A 19,348-nucleotide genomic window follows, 5' to 3' on the forward strand; every position below is an offset into this window, starting at 1 on the left:
AATAAAGGATCTTTTAGTGTTTAATCTTTTTATGCTGCAAAATAGACAAATAGCCCTTATCATAAGCCTGTGACACCTTATTTCCTTCTTCCTTATACCATCTGCTTAAAAACAAAAACAGACATGACAACAGTGTTATTGTTTTAATTTTAATATTAGCATGCTGATATGCTTAAAGGATATCTTCAGTGTGCTGTTTTGGTAAGTCAAATTGCAACAACATTGAATTATAACTGTCAATGTTATCTTTCATAAAATAAGGACTTGTTATGCTCGGTCACTTCCTCTCTTAGTTTTTCACACCATGTTATGATGAAAGTGATGAAGTTATAAATGGTATTTGACATTATTGTCTTAAAATACTTGCAAGCCATGTAGCTAAAAATAGAAAAAAAAAGGAAATTCTCTCTTTAACCACACTATTGAATAAAAAGGGGATAGTTTTTTTTGTCTTTACTGAAACAAACAAAAAGAGCTATACAAAATGAAGCAGCTAATGTAAAAAAAAAACTGACTCCAGAAGTTAGCCTACAGTTAGCTTACAAAGTGTAAATAAACACTGCTTAGCTGATCAGCATAAGGTGGAAATACATTTCATCACACACATTACAAACACATTCAATAATACAAACCAAGACATCCTGTCTTTTTTTTCTTTCTCCTTGTCCTCTTCTTTTTCTGCCTGTTTAGTACCTCACTTTAGCATGTTGTCAACTACTAGCTAGTGACAGCTTGGGCTTCTGTCGAAAGTCAAATACATTAAAACAAATAAATTTTGAGTTTCAACGTATTCATGTAACCCAAAAGGGAAAATGAACATTTTAGTAAAATATCTTCAACAAATTATTATCATAAAATCTATTTTTGCTAGCATTACCAGCATGACTAAAGAGAAACAATGAAGAAGCAGAAAAGTTCAACAAGTAAAGCCATAGTGTGTTGTTTTGCATCAAGACTCAAACTTCTTAAGTGCAGAAAGAGGAAAACAGGAGTGCAGTGTATTTATCTTCAAGTACATAATAAAATAACCCCAAACATACACTGTTATTCAAGCACATTGCATTTGTACACATTTCTTGACAGTGGAATAAAAGGATGGTTGAGAGTGAGGGTGGGGACAGACAACAAAACAGGCTCTGAGTGAATTTAGGTGTGGTTGACTGGACTGAATCCACACACTGCATAACTTAACTGCACTAAAACAAAACTTTAATGTAAGTTAATGTGTGTTTGTTCCCTCATTTGGTTTTAATACAGGCTGTACTTTTATTTACATGCAGGTAATATTATGTCTCACTGTTTGCAATGAATGTAAAAGATGAAACCAAGTGTCTGTGATGACTGAATGACTACAGCTTTTGAGATCAAACATTGTGCAAATATATACATTTCTAAACAAGAGTTTATGGTTATGTGCCCTTAAATATAACCATCTTAGCTTGGTATAAGTGATATTAAATGTCCTGTGGCACAAAGTCACCTAAAGTCAGGAATGCTGTTGGATTACTTGCTAAAGGGTGGGTCAGACAGGTTGAAACAGTTGTCGCAGTGAAAATCAAAGTCATTCCCTCACTTCATCAAATCACCGCAGCAATGACTTTAAGTGCTTTTTCAACTTTTGTGGGTGTTTTGTGTGTGGTCCTACTCCCAGCTGCATTTGGTGAGTTATACTTGAGTATTTTTCTTATATGTGTAGCATTTTTTTTTATCTTCAGTCTCATGCAGGTTATAAATATAAGAAGCTATGATGGCTACTCCAGTTGGTTATCACACAGTCTCGCAACTATTTATGTTTTTCAAACTTCAGGAAAATGAGTCAAATCATATTCAGGTTATGTCACTATATAACTCCTTATCATGTTAACATGTTACAGCTGAATACTGCAGCAGCTTTGTGGACAGAAATGGAAACTTCTATGATCAGCAGTCATGTAACAATATGTACTGCTGCGGTAACTGCTACCAGATGTACTGCTGCACTGACACGAGGTACCGCATCAGCCCAAATGAACAAGCAAGCTGTTCCCAAAGGTGAGCTCCAACAACACCTTGTTTCAATCCTCATTAAATAAAGAGAAAAAAAATGACAGATGTTTTTAAAAAGGTGAAAGCTGAAAAAAGGTGATTTATATTTTGTTTTGTTTTGTCGCCAACCCCCCAGTTCAAACAGTGACAAAAGAAAAAAACTTTCAACTCTTCTGGGAAGCATCTTGGGGTCTGTATTTCCCATCCTGCTCTGTGTTGGATTAGTCATCTGCTGTGTGGCTCCATGCTGCTTGTTTTATAAGAAGTGCAGAAAAGGAGGAAGAGGTATGCCACATTTTTTTAGTCTGGTAGTAGTTATGTGCATCTATGGTGTTATTTATTTTATGGGGGACACATAGGCAAATTATTTATTTTCCCAGGATTCTGGAGCAAGTGCATGCTTTGGTTAATAAGGGTTTTGCACTGCAGCGCTGTTTCCCCCTGCTGGTCCTTGAATATCTCATAATTTATGCAAACAAATTGAAGGTTAAAGCTTTGTTATGTTTCACATCAAACTCTCTGACCTGTTGTTTAGGTGGCTCAGGCCCAGTTATATTCAGACAGCAGCCCAACAACCCTGGACAGCCATCCAACCCGGGCTACAAGCCTGTGCCCGGTCAGCCTGGTTTTGGAGGTCAGCCTCAACCACCTGCATACCATGATGGCAGTAAGTCATTTTTACAATGTTTGACATTTGAATATTTACATATATGTTCATGTTGTCAGGTAAAGTGCACAGCATTGATTATATCTCAACAATCTGTCCTACAAATTGATGTGCACAGGCAGAAAAAATGTACAATGTAAAACAGGAAAAATGGATCTGGGTGGCACTGACAAGGGCCAATTAGGTATCTTTAAAGAAACAAATAACTACAACTCCCATAATGCATTGTGATAAATAAAAATCGAGTCACATGGCTTAAAAGAGACATTTCACAAATAGCTTACACCTATTCTTTTTCTCTTTCTTCCTCTCTTTTTTTCTGATATCAGGTTTGGATTAGGAAAAAAGATATTCCTAAAAAAAAAAAAAAAAAAAAGGGAGCAAAATTTGGAATTTGTTGTGATAAAGTGTTTAGACTCTTCCCAAAAAAAGAAAAAAATGGTCTGAGTTTTACAAATAGCTGAGAAAGTTTTGTCTCTTGTATATGCTGATAATACAAAGTGATAAATTATAAAATAGACCTTCAAAAGCAACAAATCGTTCTCAATAACAACAAACCCAAACGTTTTTTTTTCTTTAACAGATCCAGGTGCATTCTCTCCGGGCCAGCCAATGTACCCGCTTCCTAATCAGCCCTATGCAAATCCAGGCGTAGGCCCACAGCCTCCCTACAACCCCTCGTATAATCCAGGCTTCTAAACCTGAGAGACCTCACTGGACCATCAAGCTACATGATATAAAACTCTGGTTACTACTCTGTTTCTAAAGAGAATATGAAGTTAGTGATTCTCATTGTGCTGATGCAGAGAACACCCTGAGTACAGGGATGAAATATATCCTATAGGGTAACTGATATTTTAAGGGCAGTGTTTCTATAAGTTTAGCTAATTACTTTATAAACAAGCTTCTGTCTTTGTCAAGTTGTTCAGCAGTATTCAGTTTGGAGGTGGTATTAACTTCTTTAATAACAATTACAACTGAGCAGCCACTAGAGGTCGCCTCTGCTCAGTGTTGTTTTTGAGTAAAGGAAAAGGGGAATCAAGTTGTTGTGTGCTGCTATGAGCCCTTTTTACTTGTGTTTAAAGTTACATCGATTTGTCACAACTAGAATTGTATTATTATACCCAGGAAAGATGTTTTATTCATGGTTTCTCTTGTATTAATATTAGAGGTAACTGAATTGGGCAAAAGTAACCAATACCTCACATCATACCCATTCAGAGTGGAGGGCATTTCCTCAGGTAAAGGACTTTTGTCTGACAGTGATTAGCCCAGGTTTATAGTTAAATAGGGTGCAGTGAGGGTGAAATACTTCTGAGTACATTGTGTATTTTTTTGTTTGATATTCAGCTTGATTTAGGAAAACTGTGGTGTAAGATGTGTTTTTGCCAAAGATATTACATTATCTTAAATAATTTTAAAATTGTTTTACAAAGCACTTACATTGTAGGAATGATGTGCAGTTTTTTTCATTGACTGTATTTTTTTATTTGTAATAAACTCAAATCTAATTGTCCTGGGCTGGCTCATTTGTATGGAAAGGATAATGCAAAAGACATTAAAAACAATATGACTGAGAAGTGACATGAAAAAACTCATCGGTTTGCTCCCCTTTCCAGACATATGACATATTTGACAATGTGAGGTTATTCAATTTAGATGCTATAATTTCTTGACAGCTATTATTTTGTGTGGTTTTTTTTCTTACTTGATTTCAACATTTTCATTTGACATTTACAAAGTCAAACAGTTTACATTCCACACGTTTTCTACAGTGAATACTTTTACTATTAAGATTGTATGTGCAAGTTTCTGGTCATCCTAAAATTCTGTTACTAGTTCCAGAAATTCAGCCCATTTGGGTTTTTACATTTTTTGGTAAAACATCAAAATGTGATCTCCACAGAGAGAAAGATATTTCTTCCCTACTACTGCCAAGAATGAAGATTTTTGTTGCTGCAGTATGAGCTTTTCAATGTGATGCGATGATGACCAAATGAGGAGTTTTTTTGAGCTAGAGAAATTTTAAAGCTTAAGTCCACTATTCTGGTATTTCAAAACAAGTCTACAGTCAGGAGTGCTGCATCAGAGACAGACACTTACTCTCCTTTGTGTAACCCTCTTACAATGAAATTAGAGCTGGTTTTAGAATCTATCATGCTATATTAAATGTTACAGTCAAGACAAACCACTGTGCTCTCATAAGCCTCTTCCTGTGGGATCATGCAGTTAAATAGCCACGGTGGGTGGACTCGCATTAAATCCCATAATAACCAGCACTCCCACTCCTTCCATCAATCAATACAGTAATAGTGCTGACTGCGCCTACCTCAGTCATAGAAGTGAAGGAGGGTTATAACAGGAAAGATGACCCTGCCTGTATGTATTACTCCCTGCTCTCCTTCTAAAATAAGATCTCTCCTTGAAGCGTGGCTCAGACTGCTAATGAGCACTCGTTTGAGGATTCCAGAGTCATGGACACTGTGGCAGATAATCTTTACAGCTAGCCACATCATTACTGTTCTCCTCATCCTTTTGCGTATTCTCTCTGCTCATTTCTTCCACCCTTCGATCTGACTGTGCTTTGTTCTGTCTAAAGGCATTCATGTTTGGCCCCCTGCCCGAGCTGCCATTAGGATGTTTTCAGCATTTTCTGGACATCCCACGCACACAATGTCTTCTTTCTCATTTTTCATTCTCAGTGGAAAAACTTCTGGTATTTGTGTATAAAATGGGAGCTTCCTGGGGCATGGAGTGCCAGCATGGCTATAGGGTGTTCATGCGTATCAGAAATGACCTTTTTGATCAATTTAAGACAAGTATTCATTAGTCAACAATGAGCCTGTGTGTGTGTGCATGTGTTTGTGTGTGGGTGTAAACGCTGACAAAAACTCAAACTCCCCAATGAAGGATGTCTCGCTCTGTCCAAGATTCTCCACAGAGACAGGGATGCAGAGCTTTCCCACATGCTTGGAAACACAAACAACCTCGGAAGCATTATCTATGTTTTGATTTATTGTAAAATAAGCTACATCAAAAGAACATGTGATAAAAAAACTTTCCACATTATTCATGTTTGGATATTTTTACATTTATTCCGTGAGTAGGCATTTTGCAACATTCCAGCTAACATACTAAAACTGAACTCTGTGTTTTGTTCTTACAGTACAGCTAAAAAGCTGGGTGGATTGCCCATAAAAAGTAGCACAGAATGGTCCATGGATAACCAAAACAGAGAGCATCCTATGCTATTAGCAACAGACATACTTTGATCTTATTAGAAAAGTAGATTTTTATTACATTTCTGATGCTTTTCTTTAGGACTGGATTCCCAAAAAACTAATTCTACATAAACTTTAACTCTTCTGTGTTTAAAAAAGCTAAAAAGTGAGGCAAAGATGGTGAATATGTTGGATTTTTATATTTAGATGAGCATGTTAGCATTGCTACTGAGATGATGCTAGCATGCTGAAACTAGTTTTAAGATCACAGCACTGCTCTGTACAGACGTTACTGTTTGTCTTTAATATTACCAAAACAGAATTTCACTCTTAGAGATAAAGAAAGAGAGGGAAAAATACCAAACCTAAAACATTTGTATCCTAAACTTGAAGTCAGGCTTAGCTAACACTTTGCTGATCCTAGCTAAATGCAGACTACAAAATTTAGCTTTGTGAACATTTAGGGGGTAGAGTTTTGCTGCTGTCAAAATGTGCTGCTCTACACTGGATGTTTCCAAAAGTTGAAAATTTGTTTTCAATTCCCAGGTTTGAAAAAATAATAGTGGACAATACTCTTTCTACAAAGTTAAAGCATTAAGTCACAAATTCATCCTCCAATATGTGCAACAAACTAAGCAATTTCCTGTTTCAACAAAAACAGTTAAAATTAATATTGATTTACTGATTTCTTTTTATCTGTAGTTTCTGTATCTGATTATCTTAAATTTGAGTGTAAAGGAGCTCATTATACCGCATGAGAGCAGCAGGGGGCAGCGAGTGATTGACACCAGAAACCAGCGACTAATGCCAGGAAGATCACAAGAAGCCAGCCACATCTTTGCAGTAACCTGATGAGTGGAGACATTGATGATAGTGCTTGGAGACATTAATCTCAGGTCAGTTTTAATCCTTACTAATCTGAAAGTTTTGCTAAGTAACTCAAGTGTCTCTCCAGCTTTATATCAATGCCATGGGGTCGACAGCATGACTGTTGTCAACAAGCACTCTACAAGAAAACAATTGTACAAAACTGACCTCAACGCCCCATACAAACCTTGATATAACTGATGGGAACAACCGTCAGGTTTGTGATTTTAGAACTAGGGAAATCAACCGACTGTTTTTAAGAAGTCATTAACGACGCTATTTAGCATGTTAGCTAATTGTGTTGCTGTATTTGATTTTTCAAAGATAGTTGAAAAGCGCAAATAACCTAACTCCCATACTTTCCTATCACTCCCCCCTGGCTCCATACTTTAACCTTTGTGCTACTTTATATGCATCTTGCACTTTTAGCCCCCCAAAATGTTTCACAGCTAATAGGTCACCTATACATGATCATTTCAGCCAATCCTAACTGTGTAGGCCACATACTGTGAGAAAAAGCTTTCCTTTAAATTGTGTATTTCATCGTCTAATGCTTGTTGGTGTGCATTTGCTGTGTGTGAGGTTTATTGTGCTGAACAGTTGAGGTGTCACACTGACAGCTGCTCACAAACTGACTGACAGAAATGGAAATCAGCAGGTTAAACCAACAGCTGTTCACTAGGGGACTTAAGTTTGTTTCAGTGACTTGTCAAGGAAAATAAAAGTGGGAATATGGAGAATAACCATTACTTCACTTAGGTGGAGCAATTTTCCTGATTATGTCTCTGTGAACATTTTCATGTCACAGCTCATCCGTTTCTCTCACTCTTCCTTTTTGAGAGGAGCTAAAGGTCTGTAATAAAGTTTCCTGGGTCACTGTGCACATTTTGGCCCCTTTTGTCTCGCGGATTCATTCCAGATCGCTGCCACCAGACCTCAGACGTCAAAGCTTTTAAGTTCAGAGCACAAAAAGCTCCCCTAAGACTTATGTAGCTTTTTAACTTTCAGAGTGTGCCTCCTTCTTACATTCCTGTGATCCACAAGCACCTGCAGCAGAGAGCAGCCACAGACAGAGGCAGTTTGGACCGTGTGAACTCAACAGATAAAACAGTCTGATGTCTTTTCACCCTCTCCCTCGCTCTCTATTCAAACGCCTTCAAGTATCTTGACAACCTTGCCTGGTATTTTGGCAGCAGTCCCTTGAGTGTTGATGTCAGCTGAGAGAGGGGAGGGAGGGGGAGGGAGGTGGAGGGACTGAGAGAGAGACAGAGGGAGAGAAAGAGAGAGGATGGGGGTAGGAGTGAGCGGGCTATTCAAGGCACTTGTCCTCTGTCTCCCTCTGAGCTTAGAGGAGGGGGAGGCGCACATGCATTGAGAGAAACGCGCACACACACACTCTCTCACACACACATATACTGGTGGCAGCCACATTTCCACAGCCTGCTCCCCAGACTGACAGCAGCAAACGGAGTTGAGAGCCAGCACGATTGAGCAAGGAGAGGAGTGTAAAGAGGACTGGGGAGAAGGTAGAGGAGAGAGGGAAACGCAGGATTTTCTCCTTTTTTTATCCCCTTTTAGCTCTCAAGGAGCCATAAAAGGAATCTTCCCCCTGAACTTGCTCTGCTACAGGACCTGCACCCTGCTATGGCAGCCCTGGTGGGACATGGGAACACTGTCTCCCTCTCATCTTGCTCCTCTCATCCTTGGACTTCTCTCCTCTGGGCTCTCTTAACCCTCATAAGCCATGTGCGGGGCTTTAACCTGGATACTACTCACACACTACACAAGTTGGGAGACCGGGACACCTTTTTTGGTTTCTCTGTAGCACTTCACCAGCAGCTAACTCCTGAGCCTCAGAGCTGGTGAGTGTCTGAATGCGGCACTGAGCTTGCCCTCTGTGTCCTGTGTGTGTTTGACTTTTTGTTGCAGCTTACACACTTGAATGTGTTGCACCTGCTCCTTGTGAAAAACATCCAAATGAAGCATGAATTTACAGTTTTAGAGCAGTAAAAATCAGAGGCTTTACTCAGCATTTCTGTGCTTCAGCAGTCCATGCATTTGCTTAATCATTGCTTTTCTCATAACTCGGATCTGAAGTGGGTGCAGGATGTTTTAGCATGTTTATGGGTAGAAGGAGCCGGCAGAGCTCTGAGTGATTAGAGGATGATATACAGTAAGTGGAGAGTGGATGAGAGCAGGCTTGCTGAATCAGCATGCAGTGATTTCTGAACAGAGGAGAAAAATTGTTGTAAAGAATTTGTTTTAAAATCTGGAGCTGGTGATAACCTCGTACTATTGGAGTGGAGATGCATCAGCGTCTGTGGCCTTGTCAAAAGATACATGACACATGTTGCCTATGAGAGTGTGTCTCAAAGTGTGGTATAGAGACACAGATGATCCCAGCAGTTTACTACAACAGCTACATCGATTGAATTCCACCATCATTCAACTCTTTGTGAACACACTAGTAGAATGTTTGACTAGCTACAATGTTTAATGACTTTGCTTTGAGATTAAAATTTAACTTCATGAGATTTGAATTGGACTGCATTAGATTTTAAGAGAGTTTAATCCCTGTATCCCTCACACCAGAGCTTTACACTACCATGCAAATTTAACCCCTTAACATTATCTGTGTCCATCTTCAAAAAACTGGCTTAAACTTTCCCCAAAGGGAAATTGTCTGCGAGGTAAACTTAAAGTGCTCTGAAGTGACCAACATGTGAGTTGTTTTAACAGAGTTTAAGTTCAAACTAGCCGACAAGTAGATAGGTAAGACCAAAACAGAGAAAAAAATCAAAATTGAGCACAATGTTTTTGGAGTGAATGATGTCATTGAGTTTGCTGAATATAGCTAATGTTAGCAGAGCTAGCACCACCAGCCTTTACTCCTTCCTGCTCAGTAATTTTGTATACATTTCACTCTGGTTTAGCTAAATCCCTACTGTAATAACAGCCATATTTTTTTCTGCATAAGTTGTCTGTGGGGCTACTTTAAAGCTCTCATGAGGCATTTTTGTTGTGTTGAATTTGGTGCTCCCCGTGGACAAACTGGAACCTCTGGGCTCTTTGTAATGATGTGCTTTTTGACAGAAAACTATATCACTCATCAAGACTAGTTCCTTTGGAAAATGTAGATAAGGTCTGTTTATTTTATTTTGGCGTTAATAACCTCCTCTCACACCTACCTAACACCTAACAACAATTTTAGGCATCTAAAAAACAACAAAAATTGCAAAGTATCAGTGTTTATTTTCGTCTGTTTCATAACTGGTTCAAATGTCCTCACTGGAGCGCTCAGTACATCTCATTTTAAGTACATCTTTAGATTTCTGATAATGTGGCATATTTGATAACGTAATGCTGTAGCCAGTGATTTTTGGTTGAACATTCACTTGCTTCCAACAAATTAGTGGAGTATTAACTTTGGAAATATGGTGAACTGAAGTACACAGCTGTATAAAATGTAAATAAAGGAATAAGTTTACTACAGGTTCCCGATTTGGAGCTCCATATTTAACCATTGGCTCCTCGGTTTACTCCAGCTGGAGTCGTCCTGTCGCCTGGTGAGACCGATGACATCAGCATCACAGACATATAGACAGTCAGAGGAGGGACTCATGTCACCCCTCTGAAACTCTGACACTGTCCAGCAGCATTCCTGAAACTTATTTTTATAACTAACTTAGCTTAAAGCATGAGAGGAAAGTATGCCAGCTGATAGTTTGTTTCAAAGTGCAAACAGAGCAAAGACTCCTGAGAAAATGCCCATAATGCACCAGTGGAGTCAGTGCCAGGAGAAGACGGTCAATAAACGAAGCTGATGTGATGCATCTACTGGAAGTGAGTGATGAATGACTCTGTTGCCAGTATGCCGTTACGTCACATCAGCTGAAGATGACTTAGAATGATTTCATACTGTAGAGCTGACAAATCGTCTTATTACTTTAACTTTTAAGTCAGGATTTTAGTAATTATGAAGTCATGATTCTCTGACACATCTCATCATTGCACTTTCTACCCCAATCATCAGATTGATTTCATACTGGTCATTGTGTTGTGAGGACTGATGTCATTTTTTCTGTAGCTCTGTTTTCAGCTTTGTGAAATCCTCCAGATTTCCAGTGACCTTTTAGGTGGTGAAACTTTCTCAAACACTGAATTACATTTAAGTCTTGCACCTGCTTCAAAAGAAATTTTGGCCACACTAGTAAAGCAAAAACCAGTTGCTGCAAATTTACCTCATTAACTGTAATTTTGTATCCTTAGACAAACTCAAATTTGTTTCCAAAATTGTTTATTTACACATTCACCTTTTACCAACCATCTTTTGTTGATCTGTTTTCAGTAATCAAGCTAATAAATGTTCCATTGTTTCACAAGCCACTTACTGTACTTATCAGCCAATTGTTGCTGAGTTGTTAAGTGTAGAGAACCTTTTATTATATTATAATATAATATAATATAATTTAATATAATATAATATAATATAAAATATTATATTATATTATATTATATTATTATATTATATTATATTATATTATATTATATTATATTATATTATATTATATTATATTATATTATATTATATTATATTATATTATATTATATTATAACCTGAGGAGCTTACTGATTTGGATCTAGTGTTTAGGAGTCCTGAATAGTATTTTTTTCCACATTATCTTTTGTGAAGTTGGTTTAAAATAGAGATTAAAGCAATTTTAAAGCTCCAACAAAGACTTTTGGGTTTGTTAAAAAATGGACTGAAATAAAAAGTGACACTTTGCTGTGACCCAAAAAGCAAACCAGGCCATCAACAAAATTAATTCTTATATCTTTATCATCATTTTTAATTTTGAAACCAGTGATGTGAGTCGGGGTCAAACTAAGGGGTTAACTGCATGCTGCTGATACAGACTTTTTTTCACCGATAGCAATGATAGTGAAGAGAAAAGAAAATATGAGATTACATGAGATTACTTGTGTACTAAAACCTCATAAAACCTTTAAACCTCATGGGTGTTTTATCTCTACTTTGGTCTCTTGGAGTTTGAAGCATTTCACATTACTGTTGTCAGAGGGAAAGCATTACACTGATAGCAACACAGCAATTATCTCTCCTGTCTGAATAATATATTTCCATTAAGCTCTATGATCTTGCCCTCTGTGAGTTACTGCACCTCAGGTTTGGGAGGTGCTTTGATATTACTCCTGTCTTTCTGATGCACCAGCTCGAAATAATTTGTCCCAAACTATCTGTAATCAGACGCTGTTGACTCACTTTCTTTTGGTATGACGGAGGTTTGGGTTACTATTCCCTCTGGTCATCCTGTGTCGAGTTCATTGTGTGTTTGCAACCAGATTCAATAGTGAAAATGATATTACCGCTTTGATGCTTAGTTCTGCGCTTACTCATGGTTATATCATACGTCTATTAATGTTAAAGTGCCAATAGAAATTAGCTTAGTCATTCTGGCCAACGTGTGGGGTTTCCCTCTTCTTTCGTTGTGTTGTTGTTGAACAGCTTGCTGGTGGCCCAGGGGGAAAAAAAAAGAGTTTTATGTGTTTCTTCAAATGTATGGCTGCACAATATTTAGGAACCTTGAGTTTTAGAGCCTCATATAATCATCTTTTGTTCCGTTTTACAGTGTCTCCTCAGTCCAGGCTTGTGGTGCCCCAAACAGCTTCTTTTCAGTGTGGCACCAAAGATTGACCCATGTGACACCATGATCTCATACTCACTGATGTTTTGTAAGGAGATCCTTTTCGGTGGCATGCTTTGAGGAAGTCAGGAGTCAAATCAGGCCTCGATCTGACTTTTCAGCATTCTGTTACCCCCAAAACTGTCAGACTTTGTTGTTGTTGACCTGACACAGGCTGAACTTAGGGGGCTTTTCCTGCTGCTGCTAATGCCAGACACAGGATGAGACGAGGGGGTATTTCAGTTTGAGTTATGCATGTGTTGGCTATTAATATAGCCATGATGGGTGCTTCCGCTTATAGTTCACTGCCTGGTAAAGACAGGAAGCCCCCAGAGCTTGATCCCACCACTGCTAACCACTTTCAACTTTGCTACTGTGTGGGCAACACGAAATAGTTGAATACAGAAAAGTTTGCTTCAAATCAACTTTTATTGCTACCAAGATGTAGAACATGTTTGACAAATTGACCAATTTGTTTACACAATATTGTCACATAAAGCTCCTTGACTTTGACTTTTCAAATGTACCATCCATCAAAGAAGCGACTTTCTTTAGTAAAATTATTTATGAGTTTATATATTTGCAAACAGGTACCTATATACTTTTTGGATCTTTTGCCAAATGCTTCTTAGTGGCTATCAACAGCAATTTGGTTTCTTCGATTTTGTTCCACTGACTATATCTAAATATAGACACTGCACCACCATCTCCACCCATTGTGAGAAGTGAAGCCAAAATGGCACTTCTAAAGCAAAGATATGTGAAAAAACAATGAAGTGAAACAGCAATACTGACCTCAGCCTGTTCACTACCTAAAACATTCAGTTAACTTAGTGATGAAATAGTAATGACCTATCAGGTCTGTAAAGTTTAAAGTAGAACAGATTCTTGCATCAGTTTAAAGCAGATGCTTATGACTGTTGATGACTGTCTGTGTCAGTGTTCATTGCGTTTTCTTTTGTCTCTTCTTCTTAAAGAAGGGGCATTATACTTTACCATATTTTAAACATGGTTTAAAGTAACAATTCTGGATGTTAATACTAAATGTTTGCAAGTTTTTTAAACAGCTATGTATTAATTTTTTATAGAAATCCCAAAAATCAATCTACAACTGATACATGACGATCTACAAAAATGGCATGTGATCTCCCCGAGATCTTAATGAGACTTAATGAAAGGTTGAGGTCATCACATAAGGTTCTCAAAACTGGTTTATGCTGGAGGGGCTGACCTCAAACTCCAAGGCCTGCGCATGACTCTGATTGGGTTGGCCAATCAGAAGGAAGGGGGTTTGTGGAGTGAGGGCTTAAAGAGACGGCACCTAAAACAAAGCATACCTAGATCTACACTGCATCCAGTCAACCTGAGAGGTTTGGTTTTACTCAGAGAACCTGTTGTCCTCACAATGTTTTTATACCATCTATGTATTGTACTAGGGATTTTGAGCTAAGAACCAATAGTGTACATGCACAGTGCAGTCAGATTATTAGTGAATTTATAGCTGTGATAATAAGGAAACAGTTGCATGGTGTTGCTTGACATCTTAAAGTAATCTGCTATGGGTAAAATGGTAGCATCAACAGGCTTATGCTCACAAAGACAATCTTAAAATGACGTTTAGTGGGTAAAAATATCAATATGTCACCATCCTGGTGGTGCCTTAAGAGTAGCAAAAGCAGCACAAAGTCAGTAGGATTCAACCCGTGGGAATGATAAATGTCACAATTTAGTTTTACAGTTAGCCATCCAGTGGTGTTTGAAATATTTCTCCTCAGGCAAAAGTAGTTGACCAGCTGCCAGATCCTTCACTTAGAGTGCAGTGTTTCAAGTATGGCTGATAAAGCAGTCTGTTGTATTGCTGATAATGGATCGTCAGGATTTGATGGTTCTAGATACAGTGAAGTGTTCTATCAGCCACACATCAACCCCACAGCAGCAGTATTTATCTCACAGAAGAAAGGAATGTAAATCACCCTGTATGTAGCATGCACACTGGAAAGTATTTTATCCTTGAGCTTGATGTTTTCTTTACATTGATCTCAGTCTCATGATTTAATGTAAAGGTTTTAGAAAGCTCTGACAGAGGCGGGGGATGGTAGCTCCCTTTTGCTGCTCTGATGAGGGCCATAAATCTTTTGTTACTGTTACTTAGATGTCTCATAAAAGCCTTAAAAAGGGAAATAAATGAGCTTTTTCTCCAGTTTGAACCAATTGTTCACCTTAATTTAGTGATATTTTTGGAATCATGAATGTCTGTCTGGATTCACATTTCACTTAAAATTTAAACAATGAACTTCATTTTCTCAAGACATTTCCATTAGTTTTTCATTGCATTATAGCCACACACTGACAACATCACAAGGCTGTGATGTCGAGTAGATTGTGTTGTATTGCTGTCATGGGGGGAGTAGAGAGTCTCCGATTGCAGTGGGGTTCATGTTTACTGTGGTCTTTGCTTTGCTGCCTTTCTGAAGAGAGATACTCCATCTCATTGCCAGTGGGGCCGCAGGTAGCCGGTATAATCCCAGACATCTAGCCTGGAGTTTGGTTTCACTGGCTGAATAAGAATCTAAAACAGAGCTTTCTGAAGCTGAACAAATCCTCTCAGTGAACTGGAGCTTTGAATAACTCAGCTTAAAAAAACAAGAGCAGAGCGTGGAAGGATTTTTTGGATGACCTCCAAAAGGTTGCAGAGATCTCAAGTGAAGTACAACACAATAGATAAGAATAGAGCACTGTACAGGTCTAGGCTAATAGTAGGCCAGTGTGCCAGTTTGACCAGATACAGCTTACATACAACTTTATCACCATTTTAATACTGCCAAACAGCACTCGACTATATCAGTCAACTGTGTTTTGCTTATAGAGCATTATTTTATTAATGAAAGAGCCATTACTCAAGGCTACAGCCCTTACCAGCGATGGGTTGATTTACATCATGGATAATCGTTAAAAAAAAAAAAAAAAAAAAAAAAATTACTGGCTTGTAATAATGTTGCTAGCTAGCGAGCATGAAAACATTTGATTGCACATTCTTGCACATCCCCGTTTATTAGAGGATCAGACTTTATTTGTAGGAGAGGAATTAAAGATAGTTTGTGAAATATTGTGTATGCTAAACTAATCAATATTCTTTCTTTTTGACTTTGGTATGGGAGCTTCCTGCCCTTCCAGGTGCTTAAGTGGAGTGCCAGTGCACATGCATGGAAATCAGCAGCAAAGACCCCCAGTGATACAGAAGAAGACAGGTGTTAGTGACAATACATAAGACATCAGTGATGTAGGTTCCATCATAGAGGTAACTAGGTGCGTAGCTGTAACCAGGTGAGCTGTTAGCTGATAGGCTAAGCATTAAGATCAGCTGATACAATGTGGGTTATGCTTGACTTCGTAGCCTTCTTGAATTGAAACCATGCTTCATGTCTGAGCTGAATATAAAGCCAAAGTCAGCAGTTGGCTAGGTTAGCTTAGCATAACTGGAAACAGAAGGAAGCACTTAGCTTCACTCTTTTCATCTGAACAGGGCTGACACTATTAAGTCACTCAAAATTCAACCTGAGTAAGTTTTTATTTTTTGTCTTTCATATGTCAAAAAACTAAAGATATGCAAGAAAGTTTAAAAATGATAATACAGTTTGCCATACAGGTATTTTTTCTGAGCTTTTTTCAACCTCAGTAAAATGCATGTAATGTCATCTAAGTGCAAGTGAGTTAATATCCTTTGTGCAAATTCTGGCTAGCATCGCCTGTGTTTACAGACTTTTTCCAAAGCTGAACAAAAGAGCATCTAGTTATAGCACTAATACATGCAAGAGTTGCATATGTCTTCCCATGTATGTACAAATCTTTCATAATAAGGCAAATTTTATCATCCTACCACATATTTTGAAAACTAAAATCAATAAAATGTGGGTTTTTTTTGCTACATGAGTCTTTCACAATATCTTTTTTTTTTTCTTCTTCACCACTTGTTAGGATTTTGTTTGTGTAAAATGAGTGTAAATGGGGCCTTCCATCACTGATTCACACATTCATAACACAATGAAAATTTTCAGTGGACTAATCTGCATTCAAATAGCCATATTAAAGCTGCTTTTTAGCCTTAGCCTCCCAGTTGAGAATGAACCATTCCCCCTTTTCCCTCTCTAATTCAATTCATGTTTTTTTCCCTGCTCCTTCCTTCTCCCTGTCTCCCTGTCTCCCTGTCTCCCCCCTCTCGCTCTTTCTTGTTGTTAAATCTCCTGGACACCATTCATGTGAAAGCCTTGTAAATGTTAGAACCCACCCTTTGGCAAAGCTTATTTATATAGGAGATCAGAAGAGCAAAGGGTATACAGCACTAGCTGTACAATACTGCAAGTGCGTGTGCACACACACACACATACACATAGACACACACAAACACACACATACGATTAATGCTCTTTACTACCTCCCACTTACTCTCTGTCTATTTAGCATTCCTCATTCCTCCACACCAGGCTGGACAAAAGCTCGGTGGGAAGCAGTGCAGCCCGGCAGAGGGCTTTCACGAATATTACTCTGCGGACCACGTGCTCTTTGAAGAACAATCTGCAGAGTCAGGGCAAAAAAACACAACTTAAATGTGATGGAGATGCAGAAACCATGCACAGTTTGGCTGTGATGGAGGAGCAGGAGCTGATTCTGCATCAAGAGGCAGTTGGCAGAAAAAGTCCTGACATTTGTTGCATCATAAGTAGGAACGCATTTTATCCGTTACAAAGAACATTCTGCTATCAGTTTAGTTTCACTTCAAACTCATATTAAACTTAAGAGTTAAAGCATACCTTACATTGACTATGAACATCACATGATCTGTTTGCGGGGGATGGGTGAATAGGAGCTGAAGAGATGAATAAATCATGGCAGGTCTCCCCTTTGATTTAATATATGTGGATTAGCGAGATCAGGAAATTACAAGGGGTGTGAGAGCGTTTTATTTGTCTTTATGTAGAGATTTGGTGATTGATGACTGAAAAGTCTGATAAGTTGAACATTTTCATCTTTTTAAACCCTTTAACCCATATCATGACGTTCTCTCACTTATCTTTTCTAATTTCCTCAACATCTCCAGGCTGAAAAGGTCAACGGATATTAGCACTTCTCCACTGTCATGAACTAGGTTGGGTTTCAGAAAAGTCAAGTGTGCCATGGAAGAAATTCAAAAAGACGATGTCTGTCTAGGGAATATCTTTCCTAACCCTAGGACTTGTTCACACGTAGCCAGTTATCTTTAAAAACCAATATCTCCCCTCATGCTTTTTTAAAAATACTTTTGTCCATACACAACCGGGATAATATTTAAAGAGCAGCTCAAAGCATGCCAAACCCATACATGGTATTGTTTTTCAAACGTGAAACCCGTGCCAGCCAATCAGCCCATCATTCAGCTGACGTTGGAGAACCAAAAACTCAATTTTCTCAGCGTATACATGAAACCAGAGTTTTCCAAAATCTTCACTTTGTCTAGAGTTTTCAGAAAGCATTGTCTTTAGTGATGTAAAACTACAGTTTTGTGTAGATGACAGGCTAAGACATATAAAAATATATGCAGTTTCCCAGATACTGACCCAAGCTGGGCTTTAGTTTGTTATGGTGCGCAATTAATACTGATTCCACTTTCAAAACTTTAAAGAGGTCCCAAAGTATCCAATCTATCTTTTTTCTACATTTTTGGCACCTTTCTGCAGTACCAAACATACCTTTCTGTGCCTGAAATGAAGTTAAAGTAAACTTAAGTAATGTGTTATGACTTGATTTTATGCACCTTGGTGTTCACGCCAGTGATTTCCTCTAGTTATTGAACAGATGTCAGGGTTATCAGGAAACAATTTTGTTGAAAAACCAGCTGAGCAGTGAGAGAGGGACAGAGATAGATGTAAAGAGTGAAGAAAATAGGTTAAAAAAAAGTGCTATGAACTGATATCAGTTGCTAAAATGAAAGGGAACAATTAAGGAGAGATTGGTTACAAAATCAGTAATCTGCTAAGTTAATATTTTGTACATCAGCACCTGTCTTAGTTTTTGCAAAGGAATCATTCACCTTGTTAATTAATCTATTAAAATGCTTGTCTGTGCCTCTGCTGTTTAGTCCTCCAAACAAGTCTTTCCCCTTCTGCAGGTGTACTGGTCTGGGGGTCACGCCAACGCCCAAACACACTTAACGCGGCTTTAGTTTGGGACACAGTTAGTTTCTTTAAAGACAGCACAGACACATAAGGTGACCTGGAAAACCTGAAGTGACTGATATGTTTGTCATACACCTGTACTCCCAAAATAATGATGGTAATGAACAGCTCATGCACAAAATCAACAAACAGTAACCTACATGTTTTGCTTTAAAAAAAATAGAAAAAGACAAGCAATTTCAAAAAAAGAAATTAAGTGAGAAACAGATCAATAGATGGATGAGTGGATAATGAGGGATGAAGAAAGGGAGGAGATAAAAAGGATCAGGAGGGATGGTGTTGGGGTTGTGTCCTCTTTACACTTTGGACCTGAGGGCCAATCATTACTCCATCCATGTCTGGAAATGGCTGTTGATGTATTGATCAGCAGTGTGCCAGGTGGTGAGCTTGTGAGGGGTTGTTAAAGATGCATGTGAAGCGAGGATGAGGTTACAATTGTCCTCTAAAAGCATACTATTTATACCTTCCTCTGTTCTGAAACACTCAGTGTGTTAAAGCAGCTTCAAATAGGTTTTGTGGCTGTTCTCTTTTTAATCGATGTCCTGTCTTGATGATAACCTAGAACAAATTGCTAAAGCAGGAAGTTGAGTCACATCCTAGGGCAGTGAACCACAGTATCCCAGAGGGCTTTGTGCAGGGCTTGGCAGCTGTTTCTGT

The 19,348-nt window shown here is 38.3% G+C and overlaps 2 protein-coding genes across 5 annotated transcripts in view; both read left to right on the plus strand.

Annotated features, from left to right (window-relative positions):
* The first annotated feature begins 1,593 nt into the window (after positions 1–1,593).
* On the plus strand, positions 1,594–3,391 carry LOC141789424 (uncharacterized). Its single transcript, XM_074668824.1, has 5 exons — positions 1,594–1,660; positions 1,875–2,031; positions 2,162–2,310; positions 2,561–2,692; positions 3,276–3,391. The coding sequence occupies exons 1-5, from the start codon at positions 1,594–1,596 to the stop codon at positions 3,389–3,391; spliced, it is 621 nt and encodes a 206-aa protein (XP_074524925.1).
* Positions 3,392–6,686: 3,295 nt separating this feature from the next.
* The window catches only part of itga7 (integrin, alpha 7), a 42,522-nt gene continuing 29,860 nt past the window's right edge, over positions 6,687–19,348 (plus strand). For 2 of the 4 annotated variants that reach the window (XM_074670305.1, XM_074670313.1), the window contains exon 1: positions 8,067–8,642. In XM_074670305.1, coding sequence (XP_074526406.1) covers positions 8,425–8,642 — 218 coding nt within the window. In that variant the 5' untranslated portion in view covers positions 8,067–8,424. Of the gene's footprint in view, positions 6,810–8,064; positions 8,643–19,348 lie in introns of those variants that run through there. The other 2 variants (XM_074670327.1, XR_012598271.1) reach the window with 2 other exon arrangements.

The sequence above is a fragment of the Halichoeres trimaculatus genome, unplaced genomic scaffold (assembly GCF_033239565.1).
Source record: "Halichoeres trimaculatus isolate MK-OKI-2021-1 unplaced genomic scaffold, fHalTri1.1 fHalTri1_scaffold_1, whole genome shotgun sequence".
Lineage (NCBI taxonomy): Eukaryota > Metazoa > Chordata > Actinopteri > Labriformes > Labridae > Halichoeres > Halichoeres trimaculatus.

Bases quoted from the DNA above. Each gene is read 5' to 3' on its own strand.
- LOC141789424 (XM_074668824.1), top strand. From the start codon at position 1,594: ATGACTTTAAGTGCTTTTTCAACTTTTGTGGGTGTTTTGTGTGTGGTC. The intron at 2,311-2,560 runs GTATGCCACATT...CCTGTTGTTTAG, and splicing joins GTGCAGAAAAGGAGGAAGAG to GTGGCTCAGGCCCAGTTATA. The intron at 2,693-3,275 runs GTAAGTCATTTT...TTTCTTTAACAG, and splicing joins ACCTGCATACCATGATGGCA to ATCCAGGTGCATTCTCTCCG.